General features: G+C 40.8%; 1 protein-coding gene across 4 annotated transcripts in view; it reads left to right on the top strand.

Annotated features, from left to right (window-relative positions):
* LOC123516279 (tyrosine-protein phosphatase non-receptor type 2-like) overlaps window positions 1-23,465 on the top strand; it is a 206,291-nt gene that overhangs the window by 18,980 nt on the left and 163,846 nt on the right. For all 4 annotated transcript variants that reach the window (XM_045275538.1, XM_045275537.1, XM_045275539.1 and 1 more), the window contains one exon: window positions 10,293-10,518. In XM_045275538.1, coding sequence (XP_045131473.1) covers window positions 10,293-10,518 — 226 coding nt within the window. The remainder of the gene's footprint in view (window positions 1-10,292; window positions 10,519-23,465) is intronic.

The raw sequence follows: 23,465 nt of genomic DNA, 5'->3' as shown, positions 1-23,465 counted from the left end.
CTCACACTTTCAGGCTGCTATGAAGAGGACACTTCGCAGTTCCCAATGGATGTTGACTTTTTGTTTGGGCCCAGCCAGTTTGTGGAGGCATCCAACATAGGGTGTCCTCCCTCTCAGAGGCAAAAGCCCGTGTCCTTGCTCACCCTGCTCCATGATCTGGCACTTTGCTGGTGGAGAAATCTTTTCGCAGAGTGTCTTATACTGCAACCCATCTGCGTACCGCAGATCCCCGATCACACGACACAACCCTTTCCACTAGCCAGGCATGGTGCCAAGGAGGCTTCCTGTACTTTGTCTGTTCCTTGGCAGGCCTCTTACTGTCATCCACAGGGGAAGTGGCGAGGAACATGAACCTTTCAATGCTGACTTCCAAGTGGACCGAGGACCAATAAGTGGTTGCCTCACTCAGATAACACATGGTTGGGAGGACATTGGGCTGGAGCAGTCAGTGCTGCAAGCTCTTCACGAGGGTTATCAGATCCCTTTCCACTCCTCTCCACTTTAGCCTCTTGTGCAGTGCACTTGTCAACATATCCTGTGTTTTCCAAGTGAGGTATTGCACTGAAAGATGAGGTCTTGACCCTTCTCAACAAAGGGGCAATGGAAAATGCTCCCTCAATGCCAAGTTTTTACAGCAGGCTCTTTGTAGTTCCAAGGTTTCAGGAAGATTCTGTCCCATCATTGACCTCTCCAGGCTCACCACCTATGTGACAACTTCCCATTTCTGATTGGAAATTCCCCAGTCGGTTCTGGATTTGGTCTGCCAGGACTGGATGGTGATGGTCGACCCCACCTGTAGGTGCTGGTGCATTCTTGGTGCTACCAATTCCTCCAATTAGGCTGGGAGGGACACAGTTTACAATTCACAACTGTATGTTTTGGCCTTTCCACTGCCCCACAGGTCTTTACTCATATAATGATCCTTATGGTAGCTACCTTTCAGTGGCAGGGTGTTCGTTTTCTCCTGTACTTGATGATTGACTATTGTTAGCCCCCTCACAACAGGAGGCTGTTGATGCAGTGCAGGCAGCCGGGTCCCTGCATCGTCCACAACCCGTACATTCCATCGTTTACTTGGCCATGACTATTAAATCAGCTTCTCTACAAGTCTTCCCCAGTCAAGAGAGGGTCCACAACTTCTGCAGGTGGTCAGCTCCTTCATGATTTCTCTTCATTCTTCTGCCAAGTTATGGATGTCTTTGCTCGGACACACAGCTTCACTGATCCACAGTTTCAGGCTCGCAGCTGTGCATGCAGAGCCTACATTGTCAACTCTTTTGCAGGTGGAACAGATTCCAGGACAATTCCACACTGATACAGTGACCTGCTTTTGTTTAGCCTGATCTCTTCTTGTGGGCAAAAGAATAAGATCTTTGGGGCCAGGATCTCCACTTGATTTCTCTAAATTTTTTCCTGTTCATGGATGCCTCGACTCAAGTCTGGTGGTGTTCTCCGGTTCTCAGCAGGTGAAAGAGAGGAGAAAACCGATCTCCACATCAATGTGTTGGGTGGGTGGCAGTCCACTGGATCTCCATCAAGACTCAGTTCCTGAGTGGTCTCCAGAATGTAATAGCAGATTCCATGAGCAGGAAGGGTCAGGTCTTTCCCATAGAGTGGACATTACATCAGAAGTTGTGCAGAGACCTCTGATGCTTGTGGGGGTAGCCATCTATGGACAGCCAATCTAAGGCAGTAATCTGCAATATGAACAAGTAATTCTTGGAAGAAGTACTTGAGAGAGAAAGAGAGTTGTGTTGACATAACTTTTCCTCAACGTGCTGATAACACAATTTGCTCATTATGTCATCTAAAAAAGAAAATCTAGCCCATTTCTTACTAAATTACCCTCAGTCAAAAGAAGAAAGAAATTAATTTGTAGACCTCCAAAGACTGGTAAATGAAGACAAAAATCAAGTGATTGGAGGTTTTTTTTCTTTGTATTTATTGTTTGCACTTTAGTCAGCTGTGGCTCTCTCTCTCTCTCTCTCTCTCTCTCTCTCTCTCTCTCTCTCTCTCTCTCTCTCTCTCTCTCTCTCTCTCTCTCTCTCTCTCTCTCTCTCTCTCTCTCTCTCTCACACACACACACACACACACACACACACACACACACACACACACACACACACACACACATTGTGGCAGTGTCATTATCCTCACTTGCTCAACAACATTTAAAAAGAAATGCATAACTAGAATTTCACTTTGGCAGGCTGTGGGTTCAACCAGCCCAGGACCACAAATCACCATGAGTGTCTCTCTGGTGACCCACACAGGCAAGCAGTCACCACTCTCCACCTTATTACAAGTTTTGCAAATCATATACAAACAAAATGAGTATCCCAGCAAGGTCAAATAGCACTAGTTCTGATTTGGACCAGTCCTGGTTTGCTCAGTTCTGGTTTGGATCAATTCAGGGGATGCTATGAACTCACCATCAAAGCAAGCTGTGAACTCGCTGAGTGTTTCCCTTTGTGTCTCACAATTCAAGGGGGCAGTCACAACCTGCCCTCTAAAGACCACTCTCCCCCCTTCACACAAAACTACAAGCACTTTCTACACACACCCTTCACTTAAAATAAAAAAAATGGCAACTCCTATATTGGCCTCAGAGTCCCCATCTGGGGAGGGGACATTAAATGTTGACTCAAAATGTCTTGACACCTCCTTCAGCTTTTTTTTTTTCATTAACTTCTGCAACATTTGCAGTTTTAGATCTAATTTTCAATCTGTGGAACACCACTTCTCTACTAAACCTCATCTTTTCCTCACCGAAACACAGGTGTCCAAGGCAACTAACAGTAACCTCTTTTCTCTTCCCTCCTACTTTGTCTATCCTCATTTTTGTTCCAAAGCTGGATGTTACATCTATATGTGTAAAGATTTAACTTGCTTTCATGCTCACACTCTTGAATCTTCCGAGTTTTCCACCATCGTACTTCAGCCCAAAAGTCACTCTTTAACTACATGTATCTGTGTTATCTATCTCTCTCTTAATTCTGACTATAGTAAATTCTTTGACTATTTAACTTCCAAAGTGAAGTATATTTATGTCTATTCTTTTGCAGAGATCTCCATCCTTGGAGATTTCATGTTTACCACCAACTTTGGTTTTCCTCTCCCTTCACTGACCATCCTGGTGAATTAACCTTCAACTTTGCTGTCCTCCATGATCTAGAGCAACTGGTGCAATACCCTACTTGTATTCTTGACCATCTGACCATCTTGGAGATATCCCCAACATTCTTGATCTCTTACCTCTAATCCTTCTGTTTATGCTGTTACCTTATTTACCCCAACATTCTTGATCTCTTACCTCTAATCCTTCTGTTTATGCTGTTACCTTATTTTTCTCTGTTGGGCTCCTCTGATCACAATCTCATATCTGTATCTTATCCTATTTCTCCAATCCCTCCTCAGGATCTTCCAAGGCAGAGGTGCCTCTGGCATTTTGCCTTTACCAGTTGGGGGGACCTGAGGAGGTACAGTGGAGACAATACTCGAACTTAATTCATTCCAAAGGGTTGTTCGAGTATCAAAAACTGACTATCGAAACTTATATAATTCAGGTAATTCGTTCTAAACTTAGGAAAACCTAATTTTTTTAATTTCAATATAATTTTTTTCTTTGAAATTATGATATGCACATACTGTAAGTGAAGGCTGGAGATGGATAATGTAGAAGAGGAGGGAAGAAGGGTGGGGAGGAGGAGGGAGGTCATCGGAGGACAAGTCTCCATCCATAAAAACTAATTCCTGTGAACCCACTAGTGGAGGGATGTGGCTCACTAACACTTTCATTTTTAGTAGATTCTTTATTTTCACCACCAATAAGCCTTTTTGCTGCCATTGTAAGTTTCTAATTGAAAAACTACTGACAAAATGCAGAAGAATGTGTTTTTTTTTCAAAGCTGTGGCAGGACTTGAGATGTACACAGGTATTTGGTATACTGGAATACTGGCAATTTTTTTTACCGGTAATACGGTATCAGAATGGGACAATGGCGGCGGCGGTGGAGAGGGAGAGGCCAGAGCTTTGTTACAACCACGTGTGCGGCCGTTTGATTATCAGATATTTTCACCATTAGTAAGCCTTTGGTGTTAATGTAAGTTTATAAATATAAAACTACAGACAATGCACGAGAATATCATTCTGATGACTGCAGTAGCATAACTGGCGGAGGGGTGGAGAGAGAGGCCAGGTAGCCTTTGTTTACGACCACATGTGTGGATGTTCGACTATCGTTGTTTTTTTTTTTTTTTTTTTTAGTATTAAATCAAACTTTTTGTGTTCGAGTATTGAAAATTTTTACTATTAAGACATTTGAATATTGAGTCTCCATTGTATTTTGCTGATATTGCCTGGAATGATTACTGTTTCTATGCCAGAGACCCATTTCTCTCTGCTGAATTTATATTTCTCAACTAAACCTTGGGTTAACTTAGCCTGTTCTCATGCTATACATGATAGAGAGGTTGCCCACAAAAGGTACTTGAACTTCACCTAAATCTCATGCACTTTACATTTCTGCCCGGAATCCTGCCAAGTCTCTTCTTCAACTTGCCAAACACTCCTTCATAAATAGAATCTCAAAATCTTCCAAACTCCAACTCCCCTTGAGCCTTTTGCCATCTGGCCAAAAACATCTCCAATAACTTTACTTCTTCATCTTGCCCTCCTTTATTTCATCTTGATGGCACCACTGTCATCACTTCTATCTCTAAAACTGAACTCTTCTCTCAAACCTTTGCTAATAACCCTACCTTGGATGATTCTGGGCTTGTTGCTCCCTCTCTTCCTCTCTTTGACTATTTCATGCCATCAATTAGAATTCTTCGTAATGATGTTTTCCATGCCTTCGCTGGCCAAAAACCTTGGAAGGCTTATGGAGCTGATCGGCCTCTCCTATCACTCTCAAAAACTGTACTTCTGTGCTTGCATCTTGCCTGGCCAAACTCTTCAAACTCTCTCTCTATCAACTTCTACCTTTCCTTCTTGCTGGAAGTTTCCCAACATTCAACCTGTTCCTAAAGAGGATGACCATTCTAATCCCTCAAACTGCTATCCTATAGCTTTAATCTCTTGCTTGTCTAAAGTTCTTATTAATCTATCCTCAATAGGAAGATTCTTAAACATCTATCACTTCACAGTCTTCTATCTTATTGGCAGTATGGCTTCTGTCAAGGCCACTCTACTGGTGATCTTCTGGTTTTCCTTACTGAGTCTTGGTCATCCTCTTTTAGGAACTTCGGTGAAACTTTTGCTGTTGCGTTAGACATATCAAAAGCTTTTGATAGAATCTGGCACAAAGCTTTGATCTCAAAACTGCCATTCTACGGCTTCTATCCTTTTCTTTGCAATGTCATCTCAAGTTTCCTCTCCAACTGTTCTATTGCAGCTGTGGTAGACGGCCACTGTTCTAAATCCATTAACAGTGGTGTTCGTCAGGATTTTGTCCTGTCACCCAATCTCTTCCTATCATCAATTAATGATCTTTTTAGCCAAACTTCTTGCTCTATCCACTCTTACACTGATGATACTATCCTACACTTTTCCACGTTTTTAGAGACGACCAACCCTTCAGGAAGTCATCAGATCATGCAGGGATGCCACATAATGCGTAACTTCTGATCTTTCTAAGATATCTGATTGGGACAGAAATCTTATTAGTGTTCAATGCCTCAAAAACTCAATTCCTCCATCTATCAACTTGACACAACCTTCCAGACACCTTTCCGCTCTTCTTCAATGACACTCAACTCTCCCTGTCTTCTACACTGAATATCCTTGGCCTATTCCTTACTCATATTCTAAACTGGAAACTTCACATCTCATCTCTTGCTAATAACCCTTCTATGAAATTAGGTGTTTTGAGGCATCTCCACCAGTTTTCTCGTCTTCCCAACTGCTTACTCTGCCCATGTTTGGAGTACTCTTCACATAATTTGGGGGTTCCACTCACACAGGTTTATTAGATAGGGTGGAATTAAAAGCTTTTCATCTCATCAACTTCCCTCTTCTAACTGACTGTCTTCGGCCTCTTTCTCACTGCCAGAATGTTGCATCTCTTGCTATCTTTTATTGCTATTTTCATGCTAAATGCTCTTTTGATCTTGCTAACTGTATTATGTGTATTCATCTGTGCGTCTACTCAGGAACTGTGGAGTCTTGTGGGGGAGGGGGGAGAACTGCTGTAACGGGCCCTCCAAAATTGGTAGTGTCTGACCAGTCTGTTATTGAGAATATAAGAACATAAGAAAAGAGGGAAGCTGTAAGAGGCTGCCAGGCCTACACATGGCAATCCCTGTGTGATTAAAGCTACCTAATTCCATCTATCATCTCTATCCATGAACTTATCTAATCTTCTGTTGACTCAGTACTGATTACATGACCACTGAGACTGTTCCACTCATCAACCACTCTGTTTGAAAACTAGTTTCTTCCCATTTCTCTCCTAAACCTGAATTTTTTGAGTTTAAACCCATTATTTCTGGTTCTGTCCCCGCTACTGATTCTAAGAACTTCATTCATGTCCCTTTTGTTAACCCTTTCAGGGCACAAATAAGTTTTTGGGTTATGTCTGTGAGATGCAAATTCGGCCGAAAAATCGAGGTTTGCAAAAATGGAAAAAATTAATATTCTCATGCATAATAGAGTGTTACGCATCTACTGTAAAAAATTTAGGTCTCTACTCACCCTGGAAAGTGGTGCAATAATGATGGGAAGTTGGCTTTCTGGTGGTACGTTGTACGCTGTTGAGTATTGCCATTGTAGCGGGTGGTTATTGTCTACTGCAACTTGTGCAGGTGTTCTTACTAAATTATACAGAATTTTCTGCTTGATTTGAACTGCAGTTCCTCAGAACTGCTCCAGAATGTGCTAGGGTAATTATTTTTCACACCTGTGCATACATTATGCCCACACAAATAATGTAAAATGCGATTTCAGAGTGTTTTCTTGATGTACATACTATCATGAGCGAGGATACGCATGCCCATATATGGTAATATACGAAATACGCAATATACTACCAATAAACGAATAATATCTGGCATATCTGCTCTCTAACAACAAGATTTGATCATTACTCTTGTTATTTCTGGAAATAAATGCACAAATAGCCACTAGCGACGTCGTAAAATAATAATAATTGTGTAAAAGGGCATCTGATACTCTACTGTGTGGATGCCATTGTGACTATATTTTTCTTACCACGCAACTGATGGGGCGTCCCATGAGACGAGGGAGGATGGGAGAATGTCATCTGGCCACTAGCAGCAGCCAGGAGGCACATGGTTTAATTCTGTGACTCGTCAAATATGGGACCACGATTGTGGACAGGAGGCATTTCCCTCAAAGCCACGATCATGGTCCGGAGCACTGAAAGGGTTCAAACTCTTATACCACTTAAATACTTCTGTCAAGTCTCCTCATAACCTACATCTCTCTAAGGAATGCAGATTGAGTTTTTTTTAGTCTTGCTTCATAGTGAATATCCCTCATCCCCTGTATGTTTTTATTCATCCTTCTTTGCACTGAAATCCTCCTTTAGCGAAATCCATTCCTGTGAGGTCCGTTATCTCGAGATACCACTGTACAGTCACCTCTTGATTAATGCGAAGGTTAAGTTCCTGGAGATGTTGCATTATTGAAACATAATTTTTCCATGGAAAACAATGGTAATAGGAAGAGTTATGTTCCTAGTCATTGGGAAAGTCTGCCTATTTTGGGGATTTTTTTTTTTTTTTTTTTTTTTTTTTTACTCATACCTTAATAAAAAAAACTTGATACATCACAAGTTCAAATCTTGAATGGAACACTGAAAACAAAACAGGAGATGAGGAGGAGGCATTTATCCCCTGAAAGAAGCAGTATTGCAATAGTAGTTCACTATCACTCAATGCCCCGGAGTCAAGGTGATCATGACATGATCGTATATGAATACAAAGATGTGATATCCATTATAGCAGACAACAGCGGGGCAGAAACTAATATTGTGAAAGCAACACAAAAAAAGCTAAAGAGGGTCACAAGAAAAAGAAAAGGCTGCTGCTGCTGATCAGCAGCGGACAAATGCCTCATCTGCTTTGTTTTCCTTGTTCCATGCAAGATTTCACTTTGTGCGTCACAAAACAATCCTTTCTTGGTGGTAAGGCATGTAAAAAGCTAATAGAAATGTTGTTTGGTAAACATAAATGTATATATGACACCTCACTCCTTAGTCTGGAGCTAACTTGCACTGTGAGTGGATTGTTTTCTCTGTGTTTTCACTTAGTGTCCTGTACTATGGCATCCAAGTGTCCTTCAGCCTCCTCACAGGAAAGTGATTCCAAGAAATCAAGGAAGACTGTGACCATTGAAAAGAAGTTGAAAGTGTTAGATCGCTATGGTACAGGAGAAAGGACCATGATTGTCCATGTGACAGGACTGAGCACATTTTGTACCATCAGAGCTAATAAAATGAGAATATATTTTTATTGTTTCTGTAACATAGTGATGTATTAATATTATTTTTAAGATTTGAGTAAAAAAATACCCAAAATAGACAAACTTTCCAAGTGGCTAGGAATGTAACACCCCCCCAATTACCATTGTTGTCGATGGGAAAATTATGTTGGAATAATGCATCGTCTCTAGGAATGTAATCCTCGTGTTAATCAAGAGTTGACTGTACTTTCTTACAGTTTCTGTCCTTCTCTCTGCAACTTTATCTAATTTCTTCTCAAATCGTTCTTTTGCTGCTGTGGTAGATGACCACTATTCTTCTAAATCTCATAACGGGGTGTTTCTCAGGATTTTGTCTCTTCCAATTATTCATCAATGATTTTCAAAACCACACCTCTTGTCCTATCTACTCCTACGCTGAAGATATCACCCTACACTTTTCCACATCTTTTCAGTGATGACCAAATCTTAAGGAAGTAAACAGATCATGCAGGGATGCCACTAAATGCTTGACTTCTGGTTTCAAAAATTTTCGATTGGGGCAGAGAAAAGTGGTATTGCTCATTGCCTTAACCTTCTGTGATACTCAACTGTCCTCCTCTTCTACACTGAATATCTTCGGTCTGTCCTTTACTTATAATCAAAATTGGAAATTTCACATCTCATCTCTTGCTTAAACAGCTATGATATGCATTCTGAGTTGTCTCCATCTGTTTTTCTCATCTCCCCCACAACTATTCGCTGTACAGGATCCTTGTCTGCCCATGTATGTAGTATTCTTCACATGTATGGGGTGCATTCCACTCATACTGCTCTATTGGATAGGGTGGAATCAAAAGCTTTTTGTCTTATCCACTCCTCTCCTCTGACTGACTGTCTTCAGCCCATTTCTCACTGTTGCAATGTTGCATCTCTTGCTATCTTGTACTGTATTTTCATGCCAATTTTGCTAACTCCATGCCTTCTCTCCTCCTGCAACCTCACTATATAAGACTATTCTTTGTCTTCCCTTATTTTGTTTTTCTGTCTAATTTAAAAGTCAACCAGTACTTTCAATCAAATCATTCATCCCTTTCTCTGGTTAATTCTGGGACTCCCTCCTTCCTGTATTTTCATCTATCTATGACGAACTTGAATATTTAAGAGTGAGGTTTCAAGACATTTATCACATTCATTTGGCTAATTCTCTTGACTTTATTCAAGGACTGCCATTTCAGCGGCCTTTGTTGCCCTTAGTTTTTCCCTCTTAAAAAAAAAATAATAATAATTATAAATCTATGTGATAAATATAATGAATGCATACCTTTCTTTTCTTTTCCTCTGCTTCATAAATCCCCACTGCACCACCCCATTCCTCTTTCCAATTTATGTTATATCTCTATCTCGTCTCCATTCATGCTTTTGATAATTCCTAAACCTTTTTTTGTGTCTCTTCTGCTCCTGTTAGATTTATTGTTACTTTCTTAACGATTTTTGATATCTCTCATCTGAGCATTGCCAGACTTTATTGTGATTACTTTCATATTAAACATGAAGGTATAGAGAGGGTAGAGAATACTTGTGAATTTCTTGAAGTGTTCAGATAATAATACTTAGCACTTAAATTCTAAATGTGAATAGGAATCTTAGCATGGCTTGATGTCAGTGATAAGGGAGAAGACACTTTCCAGAATTGAGGCATGTGGTAGGATATCTGCATCTATTTGTAACTGTATCCAGATATTCCTGTGTCTGTAACTACAACAGTATCCCCTTATTGAAGCACAAAATCGGGGTTTTTCATGTTTGACTAGAATAATGATTACATATAATGTTGTCATCAAGTAATATTATCTGTCTTTTTTTTCAGGTTAACAAAAACATCATCAGGTGAAAATCGCCTGATCTTACATTTTCACTACACAACCTGGCCAGATTTTGGTGTTCCTCAATCTCCTGAAGCATTTTACAAGTTCCTAAATGTTGTTAGAGCAAGTGGTGTGTTGGAACCTGATGTTGGTCCAGCAGTGGTTCACTGCTCAGCAGGAATTGGCAGATCAGGAACTTTTTGCCTCGTGGACACCATTCTCATGATGGTATGCAACATTCAAGTTATTTTTAGTGTACTTTTTTTCATTTGATGCATATTGCTTATGATTTCTAATGAAACTTTAATTACAACTTTATGGGAATGTTTCTTGTTATATACACTTGACCCTCGATTTAATAGATAAAAGGCTGGGAAGGATAGTCTGTGGGTTGAAAAAGTCTGTTGCTTGACACTACTTACAAACGATAAATATCTGTATACAATAAAATTGCTGTTTTGTAACATGACCAAGTACCATACATAAGTACATACAGTAAACCTTTCATGGTCACTGGTTTGATCCTCCTGGATTTGGTTACTAGTGGTTTTTCAGCAGTGAATATGAATTATATATTAAATATTGAGGAAAATTACAGGAAAATAAAAGTAGAATGATTTGAGTGGTGCACTGCTATATGTTCGCTCATACAGCTGCAAGAATACTCTTATGTTCATTTTACTGCCCATTAGGTGGTTATAGGACAGTTAGACCCTCACTTTGACACGATACATTTTTGTAAAAAACCTGTTGACAGAATATATCACTGTAAAAACAATACAGTAATTGCCCACGTATCTGGATTATAGCAGCCAAGGCCCTGGCGGATACATGGAATTTCCTCTCCCAACAACCCCTTATAAATTGAGAAAAAAACATGTACATAACCCAAATGTTTAAGAAAACAATGAATGAAAGCACATTAAATGATTGTGTATACAATAATGACTTCCAGGAGCATGGTTTTTTTTTTTTTTTTTTTTTTTTTACATTACAAGGGCACTGGCCAAGGGCAAACACAGTGTTGGAAAAAAAAAAAATCCCGCTGGTTGCCAGGCCCTGTTAAAAGAAAAGTAGAAAGAGAAAAAACAGAAAAATCTAAAAGGAGGGTCCAGTTAACGTAAGAGGTGTCTTGACACTCCTCTTTTGAAAGAGTTTAAGTCATAGGCAGGTGGAAATACAGACACAGGTAGAGAGTTCCAGAGTTTACCAGTGTAGGGAATGAAGGAGTGAAGATACTGGTTAACTCTTGCATTAGGAAGATGGACAGAATAGGGATGAGAAGAAGTAGAGAGTCTTGTGCAGCGAGGCCGCAGGAGGGGAAGGCATGCAGTTAGCAAGTTCAGAAGAGCAGACAGCATGAAAACAGCGGTAGAAGACAGATAAAGATGCAACATTGCGGCGGTGACTTAAAGAATCAAGACAGTCAGTTAGAGGAGAAGAGTTGATAAGACGAAAAGCTTTAGATTCCACCTTGTTTAGTAAAGCTGTGTGTGGATCCCCCCCAGACATGAGAGCCATACTCCATACACGGGCGGATAAGGCCCTTGTACAGAGCAAGCAGCTGGGAGGGAGAGAAAAATGGACGAAGACGCCATAGGACACCTAACTTCTTGGAAGCTGATTTAGCAAGAGTAGAGATGTGAAATTTCCAGTTTAGATTTTTAGTGAAGGATAGACCGAGTGTGTTTAATGTAGAGGAGAGGGGAAGTTGAGTGTTATTGAAGAAGAGAGGATAGTTGTCTGGAAGGTTATGTCGAGTAGATAGTTGTAGAAATTGAGTTTTTGAGGCATTGAACAAAACCAGGTTTTCTCTGCCCCAATCAGAAACAAGTGAAAGATCAGAAGTTAGGCGTCCTATAGCATCTCGCCTTGAGTCATTTAATTGTTGTTGGGTTGGGCGTCTGTTGAACGCTGTTGAATAATGCAGGGTGGTATCATCAGCATAGGAGTGGATAGGGCATTGAGTCAGATTTAGGAGATCATTGATGAATAATAGAAAGAGAGTGGGTGATAGGACAGAACCCTGTGGAACACCACTGTTGATAGTTTTAGGGAAGAACAGTGACCGTCTACTACAGCAGCAATAGAACGATCGGAAAGGAAACTGGAGATGAAGGTACAGAGAGAAGGATAGAATCCGTAGGAGGGTAGTTTAGAAATTAAAGATTTGTGCCAGACTCTATCGAAGGCTTTCGATATGTCAAGGCCGACAGCAAAGGTTTCACCGAAGTCCCTAAAAGAGGATGACCAAGATTCAGTTAGGAAAGTAAGAAGATCACCAGTAGATCTGCCTTTACGGAAACCATACTGGCAATCAGAGAGAAGGTTGTGAGCTGATAGATGCCTCATTATCTTCCTATTAAGGATAGACTCAAAGGCTTTAGAAAGGCAGGAAATCAAAGCTATAGGGCGGTAGTTAGAAGGATTGGAGTGGTCACCTTTTTTAGGGACAGGTTGAATGTGAGCAAACTTCCAGCAAGAAGGATAAATAGAAGTAGAGAGACACAGATGAAAGAGTTTGACCAGGCAGTGAGCGAGTTCGGAAGCACAGTTTTTGAGAACAACAGGAGGGACTCCATCCGGACCGTAAGCCTTCCGAGAATCAAGGCCAGAGAGGGCCAGGAAAACGTCTTTATAAAGAATTTTAATTTTAGGGATGAAGTAGTCAGAGGGTGGAGGAGTAGGAGGAATATGCCCAGAATCATCCAAAGTTGAGTTGGTAGCAAAGGTTTGAGCGAAGAGTTCAGCTTTAGAAAAGAAGAGACAGCTGTAGAGCCATCTGGATGAAGTAAAGGAGGGAAAGACGAAGAAGTAAAGTTGTTAGAGATATTATTGGCTAGATGCCAGAAATCTCGAGAGGAGTTAGAATTGGAAAGACTTTGACATTTTCTATTGATGAAAGAGTTTTAGTAAGTTGGAGAATAGATTTGGCATGATTACGGGCAGAAATATATAGGGCATGAGTTTCAGCAGTTGGATGGCTACGGAACCGTTTGTGAGCCGCCTCTCTATCATTGACAGCACGAGAACAAGCAGAGTTAAACCAAGGCTTTTTAGCTTTAGGGTTAGAGAAAGTATGAGGAATGTATAGCTCCATGCCAGAGATAATCACCTCTGTTATGCGCTCGGCACAAAGAGAAGGATCTCTGACATGAAAACAATAATCATCCCAAGGAAATCAGAATAGTACTGCCTTAGTTCCTCCCATTTAGCAGAGTTAAAATGCCAGAAGCACCTCCGCTTAGGCGGGTCCTGAGGCTGCACTGGAGTGATAGAACTGGTAACGGAAATTAGATTGTGGTCGGAGGAGCCCAACGGAGAGGAAAGTTTAACAGAGTAAGCAGAAGGGTTGGAGGTTAGGAAAAGATCAAGAATGTTGGGCGTGTCTCCAAGGCGGTCAGGAATACGGGTAGGGAACTTCACTAGCTGCTCTAGGTCATGAAGGATAGCAAAGTTGAAGGTTTGTTCACCAGGTTGGTCAGTGAAAGAAGATGAAAGCCAAAGCTGGTGGTGAACATTGAAATCCCTAAAATGGAGATCTCAGCAAAAGGAAAGTGAGATAAGATGTGCTCCACCTTGGAAGTCAAATAGTCAAAGAATTTTACATAGTCAGAGGAATTAGGTGAGAGGTATACAGCACAGATGAATTTAGTTAGAGAGTGACATTGAAGTCTTAGCCAGATGGTAGAAAATTCTGAAGATTCAAGATTGTGGGCACGAGAGCAAGTGGTGTCGTTACGCACGTATGCGCAACATCCAGCTTTGGATTGAAAATGAGGATAGAGCAAGTAGGAGGGAACAGAAAAGGGCTGCTGTCAGTAGTCACAGACAACTGTGTTTCGGTTAGGAAGAGAAGATGAGGTTTAGTAGAGGAGAGGTGGTGTTCCACAGATTGAAAATTAGAACGAAGGCCACGAATGTTGCAGAAATTGATAGTGAAAGTATTAGATGAAGTGTCAAGACACCCAAGGTCGACAGCAGAGGGCAGTCCGACCTGGGGACATTTATGGTCCCTCCCAGAGGGGACTCCGAGGCAGGGCGTGGTGAAGCCATTATTAAATTTTGATTTGAAGAGAGTGTAAAAGTGTAAGGTGTTGTAGTGTAGTGTAGGAAGTAGTAGAAGTTGTCTTTAGAGGGCAGGTTGCAGCTGCTCAATTGTATAAATGAGACCACAAAGGGAACCGGGAAGAGAGGACACGGGGAATCACTCAGTCTGCAGCACTGCCTACATCCCCGTAAGTACCTCTCCTGGAGTATTCCACCGGGCGGCAGGTGACTACTGCCTACTCCTACTAAATGGTAACATGATAACATATCAGATATCTGCTTCTCTAGAAAATGTGAGGGTTGGGAAGGTGCCATCAGCAGCGTCATGGCAATCTGCTGTTTCACTGCTGAACCGGACACTACCTGAGTCATTATTAGTGTGTTGAAGTGAGATAATGAAGTATTTATTGTTTGTCTGGTACAGCTTTCTACCTCTGTCTCAACATAATCTTTTGTAATACTGTTATTTTGAGAGCTATGTCATGTTAAGTTGTGATGATGAAGGCAGTAAGAAAAAAAAAGTGTTTGAAAAGATCATGACAGTCTTATGATATAGAGAAGAAGGTGGAGAAGCCTGGCAGTGAGGTATGGGGTGAGGCAGAGTCTTGGAGGGGAAGATAACACGAATGACGGAGGGGAGAGGGGAGGCCAGAATTGAAAGTCCAGCTGTCTCCCAACAATACATTTGTTTGTTTATTTTTAGTTGTCTTCTCTTCCTGATGTTTCTCATTCTAATTCTCGTCAACTTATACCTGTCAGGCAAAATTAAAGAGCTAAATGACACACCTCCCTACTTGACTCCTAGCCACGTACTGTGTATGGTGTGAGTCAGGCTATGACACAACCACACAAGACATTTAAAAATGGCTTCCTGATGGGAAGGGTATTTAATTATCAAAAAATAAACTATACCATCTGGTAATTTAGGGTCTGAAGATTTTAGAGATACAATAGTAATCCCAATCTCACAAAATTAAATAAATAAATCCTGCATCTCCCTAAAGTCTGAGTTTAATTTTTTTGGGGGGTGGGGAATTCGTATAAGTGAGATGTATAGACAGTAATCGCTCGTGTATCTGGATTATAGCAGCCAAGGCCCTGGCGGATGCACGAAATACCCAGATACAGCAATACTCCACTTAACGAACAGGATAAGGGATGTCAAAGCTGTTTGTAGAGCGAAAATTTGTTAAGGAGACACAATTTTCCCATAGGAAATAATGGAAATAGGGGGGATGCATTCTGGGCTGGTCCCCAACATACCACATGGGTTAAAAAAAAAAAATTATATATATGTTTCACAGTGTATTGGGCCACCGGTGTACCACTACTTTTATGATGTCATATGAGTCATTGGATGTTAGAGGAGCTACATACAAATTCTCTCACAAATAGCTCCTCTGTGATTTGTGCAGGAGCGGATCAAAGTTTGCCGCGGTGAGGTTGCTCTGAGGTTGCTGGGAACACCACCTCTCAAGGTGGTGTTACAGTCTTATACAGGCAACCCACGCTTAATGAAGGTTCATACAACAAAATTTTGCTACAACAAGGGTTTTATTTTACTACCATTTGCTCGTTTAACGAACACCAAACTCGCTTTAACGAAGTTTTATTCAGGTAATTTTTTCCAAGTTTGAAAGGCCCGCCGTATCATGCAAGCCGACAGGCTTTTGAATACACCAGTGCCTCTCGTGGACAAAACGCTCACCACTCACTCCCCATAGTTCAAAACAATAAAAGTGTCAGCAGCAGCTCGTCTTCTCTCACTCTACATGCCACCAAAATGCCTTGCAATGCCGCCTAGTGTTGCTAAGAAGACCAGGAAGTCCTCTTACTCTCAAAGTGAAGCTGGATATTATTCACAGACATGAGAGGCGAGAAAACTAATAGCATTGCTTCCCACCATGGCTTAACTCCATCTACTGTCTACCATTTTCAAGTCAGCAGACTCTATTATGAAGGCTGGTGAGATCATATCTTCCTTACAAGTTAAAAGAACCACCTGAATTCGTACCTCTGCAATGGATAAAATGGAAAGCCTTGTGGAAATGTGGTACATAAGTTTCGTATGCGGTACAATGATGCGCCCTTTGTTTACATTCCACAGGTTGCCAGCTAGCGTATTTCCTGCTCCACTCTCCCTTCCTTCATAAATTCAAGATCATCAACATTATAAAGTTACTTACATACCTACATTAGTGTACATTATAATAACTTGCCTTACATTAAACTGCTAAAATGTTTAACTTCATAATTTTTACTTTAATTAAACCTTTTACTGTGCTATGATGCACTCTCGCTTTGTTTACTCTCAATGGAAGCTCAAGTCAGGGGTTAAACTTGTTATAATTGGTTTGCTTAACAAAGGGTTTTTAGAAATGTAACCCCTTCATTAAGCGGGGGTTGCCTGTACTGATTAACTCTTGCATTAAAGAACTGGACAGAATAAGGGTGAGACGAAGAAGAAGGCCTTGTGCAGCCGGGCCGCAGGAGGAGGGGAAGCATACAGTTAGCAAGATCAAAATAGTATAGCATGAAAAGTGGTAAAAGATGACAAGAGATGCAACATTTCAGCGGTGAAAAAGAGGCTGAAGACAGTCAGTCAGAGGAGAGGAATGGATGAGACAAATAACTTTTGATTCAACCCTGTTTAATAAAACTGTGAGAGTGGAATCCTCCCAAATATGTGAAGAATACTCCATACATGGCAGATGAGACCCTTGTACAGACTTAGCAGTCGAAAGGGTGAGAAAAACTGGCAGAGACACCTCAGAACACCTAACTTCATAGAGGCTGTTTTAGCAGGAGATAAGAAGTGAAGTTTCCAGTTTAGATTATGGGTTAAAGACAGACTGAGGATATTCAGTATAGACTTAACATTGCTCCTGACAAATAAACAAGTACAGGCAATCCCTGCTTAACGAAGGTTCACACAACGAAATTTCACTACAACAAAGGTTTCATTATACTACCATCTGCTCGTTTAACGAACACCAAACTCGCTTTAACGAAGTTTTATCCAGGTGATTTTTTTTTCCAAGTTTGAAAGCACCGCTGTATCATGCAACCCGACAGGCTTTTGAATACACCAGCAGCTGTTCAAAACAATAACAGCGTCAGCAGCAGCTCGTCTTCCCTCGCTCAACTTACCACCAAAACACCCTGCAATGTCGCCTAGCGTTGCTAAGAAGACCAGGAAGTCTCTTACTCTCGAAGTGAAGCTGGATATTATTCACAGACATGAGAGTCGAGAAAACTAATAGCATTGCTAGCCACCATCTTGACTCCATCTACTATCTCTACTATTTTCAAGTCAGCAGACTCTATTAACCCTTGAAGTACAGTGATTGTATATGTACGATTGTAGCATCGCATGCGGAGAGGCGGGGATCGTACCGGTAATTATGATTTTTCCGCGCTAAACGTTTGAATCTCTCCCCCTCACTATTGGTCCTGGGGCAAGTTTAGGTATCTGGCATCTTTTCTCGCTCGTCTGCTTGAGCCTTGAGACATGTGTTCCCTCACAATAGGTCATCTTTTCCCATTTCGAGGCGACATCTGGCAACCCCTTCACCCGGAGAGAGGAAACGGTGTTCTAAGACTGTTATGTCAATGTTACTCGGTAATGACATTGAGGAGTGATGAAAATGAAGACTGATTTTTTTACTGAAACAGAAGAAAGTGAAGACTCCAGTAATTTTACTGAAACAGAAGAAAGTGAAGACTCCAGTAATGATTCTGATAGTGATCTGGGAGACAGAGACCAACCCTCACAGTGACGTTCATAAACCTCCTCACGTAGCCTATTCCCCTCCAGCAATGCGCTGGTGTGTGTCACCCATGGTTGCCTCTACAGGACTGTGCTTGTCAGCCAAGTCACATGAATCCCATTGCTAATAAGAGTTGCCAGATTCCAATTATTATAGAAATCCACAATACTTGTAATATGTGGTTTCTTTTTCTTTTCCTGTTTTGCACATCATTTCATATATCTGAGTTAGCATTTTCTTGACATGAAAGTGCAAAAGTTCCTACTTTTACATCAAATTCAAATGCCCAAAAGGAGAGAGAGAGAGAGAGAGAGAGAGAGAGAGAGAGAGCGTGCGGTGTTATCTGAGCTTGGGGGGTATTTCTTAGCGGCGGGTTCTGCCATGAATTTTTTTATATGCAATAACTTTGCTCTCAGAGGTCATAACATGTTAAAAATTACATCATACTCAGAATAACACAAAGAAATATGTTTTTATAAGGAAAAAATATTTTTAGTATTTTTGACAGGTGTGATTTTTCCCCGTTGTAACAGATGGAAAGTAAATCAACCCCCCGTACTTTAAGGGTTAAGAAGGCTGGTGAGACTGTATCTTCCTTGCAAGCTAAAAGAACTCGTGACTTTACAATGGATAAAATGGAAAGGATGGAATCAAAAGCTTTTTGTCTCTTCAACTCCCCTCCTGTGACTGTCTTCAGCCTCTTTCTCACTGCCAAAATGTTGCATCTCTTTCTATCTTTTTTCATTATTTTTATGCTAATTGCTCTATTGATCTTGCTAACTGCATGTCTCCCCTCCTCCTGCAGCCTCGCTGCACAAGGCTTTCTTCTTCCTCTCATCCATATTCTCTCTAATGTAAGAGTTAAACAGTATTCTCAATCATTCATACTTTTCACATGAGTCGCCCTGTGCCATTTTGTCGTAACCCCGTCAACCCTACTTTCGAGTAAAACGCGCTCAAAGTTAAACACTGAAAATGCGCATGAAATCGGTCAGAATTATATAAGATTTTACATCAAATGAAAGATCTCGGGTAGTTTTGTTTAGTTATGGTGGTTTTCAATAGTAAATCCGAAAATTTCGGGTTCATGTCTAGATTTTTTTAGCCTATTTCCGTAGCGGCAAAATGTTTTTACGTGAAATGGTTTCTAAGGTGCTAGTTTAAGAATACATGTTAAAATTAGGAGTGTGTGAAGATTTCATGATGATAGCTGCAAAACTCGATTTTATATGAATTTTTTTCGAGCGAAAAATAAATAACTTATTATTAGTGCAACTTTCATTATCCTTCCAAGTATGTTTCATTTTGTATTATTGTTCAAAAGGGTTGACTAAAGGTAAAAGTATGTATTTATGCATTGTCTTTACCTAAAATACAATCCAAGGCTGGGGAAGTTGAAGGGGCGCTGGTAGAAGCCATAACTCCAGGAAAAGTAGCATAGGTCTTGCCATGGCGAGTTAAAGGGCGACGCACGTGAAAGGGAGTGGGAGAGAGAGAGAGAGAGAGAGAGAGAGAAGGAAAACATGCCTCTCATTGGCTGAGGCGCGGTGTGGGTGTGACGTCATGCGCTTACGCGCTACTGATTGGCTGGCTGCCAGCAGCTGTGAGCGTGGAGATACGACAACATAGCTCGGGATGCAACATGTTAGTCTCGACTTTCCCTGTCATGTTTTTGCGTGACTTTGCACCTTGTTTTAGGTGCCCAAGTGGTCAAGTTTGGCTTGGCCAACCTTAGCATATGACTTTTACACCCTTCCCTTACACCGAGCAACTGTTACGACAATATGGCACGGGGCACCTCACATGTAAACTCTGGAACTCCCTACCTGCTTCTGTGTTTCCATCTTCCTACGACGACTTCTTTCAAGAGAGAGATGTCAAGACATTTGTCCCAGGCTATCGACTAATTCTTTCTGATCTTTTAGGGGAGCTGCGGTTCCAGTGGGCCTTTTTTCTAATATTTCATTGCCCTTGGCAGCTCACCCTCTGGCATAAAAAAAAAAGTTTCCAATACTGTCAGCTAAGAAGTCACATATTAGATAAATAGGTCTGCACTTTGATATTGAGAAAGGGCTTTGCAGAGAGAGAATAATTCACTGAGAATGTATATGATTAGAAAGAGATCATCACATCTACTAGTAGTGAAAAATATATGGTATTACATTAAGTAAATAGTGGAAAATAAACGGCAACACAGTCGATATGTTTTACGTTATTATGTATACAGTAGAATCTCGAATCTCGATCATAATTGGGACCAAAAATACTGATCGAGATTCGAAATATCGAGATGCAAAGTTAACTTCTTATAGAGAAAAATGTAATTGCAACCAAAGCTTGGGCAACTAACCTATATTAACTACGTTAACCTTGAATCTGTGAATAATTTTTTTTGCCAATGTCACTGATTTCTTCACTTCATCCTTCTTGCTTTTTAATGCCCGGGGTTTGAATGTCTGGGGGAGGCCGCGGTCGACTGGTACACACTACACTCCACAAGTTACCGCTAGTGGGAGAGCAATCGAAACAATGGCATCGCCATGCGCCATGTTTGTTTTGATACAATAAAATGAAAAATGTGGGACATAACATTCCAGTGGGTGCCCTCCCACTCAGGCATACGAGGCAATGAGGTTGTCGATGCTGCTGCCAAGATGGCCCTGACAGACCATAACATTACCCTGCTCACCCTGCCACTCTCCACCTCCAAACGCCTCATCGCCCACACCTTTCAATCCATATGGAATGAATCCCTCACCTCTCTCTTACAAACCACCTCAATGGGCCAGTACCGCAGTGATTCTTCCCCACAACCATGGGTTAGAAAAACGTCCCGCAAACTGGACGTCGCCCTCACGTGTCTCCGCCTCGGCTACACACGACTCACCGCTCACCTCCACCACATGAGCCTTGCCCCAGACCCGTACTTCCCTTGGTGCATCAGCATCCCTGAAACTATGAAACACTTCATGCTGGAGTGTCCACGCTTCCACTCACATCATGTGGTGCTGCAAGAACAACTCCGAGCCCTGGGAGTAACCACATTTGACTTGCCCACCCTTCTTGGGGTGACAGGCATCGACTCGTCACAGCAATCAGTAGTGCTTCGCCTCACCTGTGCCTTCCTCAACAAGACTAATCAACTGCAACGCTTGTGATAACACCACAGGCATCTCTCCAGGGCTCATAGGATCGTAATAGATCGTCGCAGCCCTTAACAACAACAACAACAAAATGAAAAATAGCGATCGAGATTCATGTAATTTGATCGAGATATGTGAATCATGGGTTTTTGATGGTGTAATCGAGATGCGAAATATTGAGATGAGATTGATCAAGATTCCAGATTCTACTGTATACAGTGGAGACTCAATACTCAAACTTAATTTGTTCCAAATGGCTGTTCGAGTATCAAAAAGTTTGACTACCGATACCTATAAATCAGGTAACTTGTTCTAATCTCAGCAAAACCTTAAGTTTATAGAAATTTCAATGTAACTTTTTTTTTTTATTTGTACTTACCATAAGTGAAGGTTGGTGATGGATAATGTAGAAGAGAAGGGGAGAAGGAGGGAGGTCGTTGGATGATGAGTCACCATCCATGAGAGCGTCTGGTAACTTTTCTCCTGGTGTGATTCCTGTGAACCCACTAATGGAGGGCTGTGGCTCACTCAACACTTGCACTTTCACTAGATTCCTTATTTTCACCACTAATGAACCTCTGGTGCCACGATAAGTTTCTAAATGAAAAACTACAGACAAAAGGCAGAAACATGTTGTTTTTCTCATGACCGTGGGCCGGGATACTGGAATACTGCTTTTTTTTATATTACCGGTATTAGAATGGGACAATGGTGGTGGAGGGAAGAGAGAGAAAGAGACCAGTGTTTTGTTTACAACCATGTGTGTAGCCGTTCTATTATTAGATATTTTTACCACTAATAAGCCTTTAATGTTATTGTGAGTTTCTAAATGAAAAACTACAAACAGAATGCAGGAGAATGTTATTCTGACCACTGCAGCAGCACATCAGGTGGAAGGGTGGGAGGGAGAGGCCAGGGAGCCTTTGTTTACGACCATATATGTGGACGTTCAACTACCAGGTATTGTTTTTAGTATTAAATCAAACTTTTGTGTTCGAGTATTGAGTTTCCAATGTATGTCTGTAACTGGGAGGAGTGTATATCATTAAGTAAATATAAAACACATATATATATATATATATATATATATATATATATATATATATATATATATATATATATATATATATATATATATATATATATATAGATACAGGCAACTCCCGTTTAACGAAGGTTCACACAACGAAATTTTGCTACAACGAAGGTTTCATTTTACTACCATCTGCTCGTTTAATGAACACCAAACTCGCTTTAACGAAGTTTTATCCAGGTAATTTTTTTTCCAAATTTGAAAGCCCCACCATATCACGCAAGCTGACAGGCTTTTCAATACACCAGGAGCTGCTGGTACTAAGGCCTGCCTCAGGAAAAATCCTGGGACCCCTATAGAATAAAGATCAAGATCAAGATCAAGCCTCTCGTGGACAACACACGCAACATTCACTCCCCAGTCAAAACATAACAGCGTCAGCAGCAGCTTGTCTTCCCTAGCTCAACTTACCACCAAAATGCCCTGCAATTGGCCTAGTGTTCATAAGAAGACCAGGAAGTCTCTTACTCTCCAAATGAAGCTAGATATTATTCACAGACACGAGAGAGGCCAGAAAACTATAGCAGTGCTGGCCACTATCTTGACTCCATATTATACTGTCTCTTTTTTTCAAGTCAGCAGACTCTATTAAGAAGGCTGGTGAGACCGTATCTTCCTTGCAAGCTAAAAGAACGACCTGAACTTGTGACTCTACAATGGATAAAATGGAAAGCCTTGTGGAAATGTGGTACATAAGTTTTGTATGTGATACAATGATGCGCACTTTGTTTATATTCCACAGGTTGCCGGTTAGTGTCTTTCCCGTTTCACTCTTCCTCCCTTCATAAATTTAAGATCATCAACATTATAAAGTTACATACATACATACATTAGTGTACATTATAATGACTTAAATTAAACTACCTTAATGTTTTTCATAATTTTTACTTTCATTAAACCTTTTACTGTACTATGATGCACTCTCGCTTTGCTTACTCTCAATGGAAGTTCAAATCAGGGGTTAAACTTGTTATAATTGGTTCGCTTAACGAAGTTTCGCTTAACGAAGTGTTTTTAGAATGTAACCCTTAGTTAAACGGGTTTGTATATATATATATATATATATATATATATATATATATATATATATATATATATATATATATATATATATATATA

Source organism: Portunus trituberculatus, chromosome 40 (assembly GCF_017591435.1).
Source record: "Portunus trituberculatus isolate SZX2019 chromosome 40, ASM1759143v1, whole genome shotgun sequence".
Classification (NCBI taxonomy): domain Eukaryota; kingdom Metazoa; phylum Arthropoda; class Malacostraca; order Decapoda; family Portunidae; genus Portunus; species Portunus trituberculatus.
Note: the sequence above shows the minus strand (reverse complement) of the source record. Positions and strands in the feature narration are given on the sequence as shown.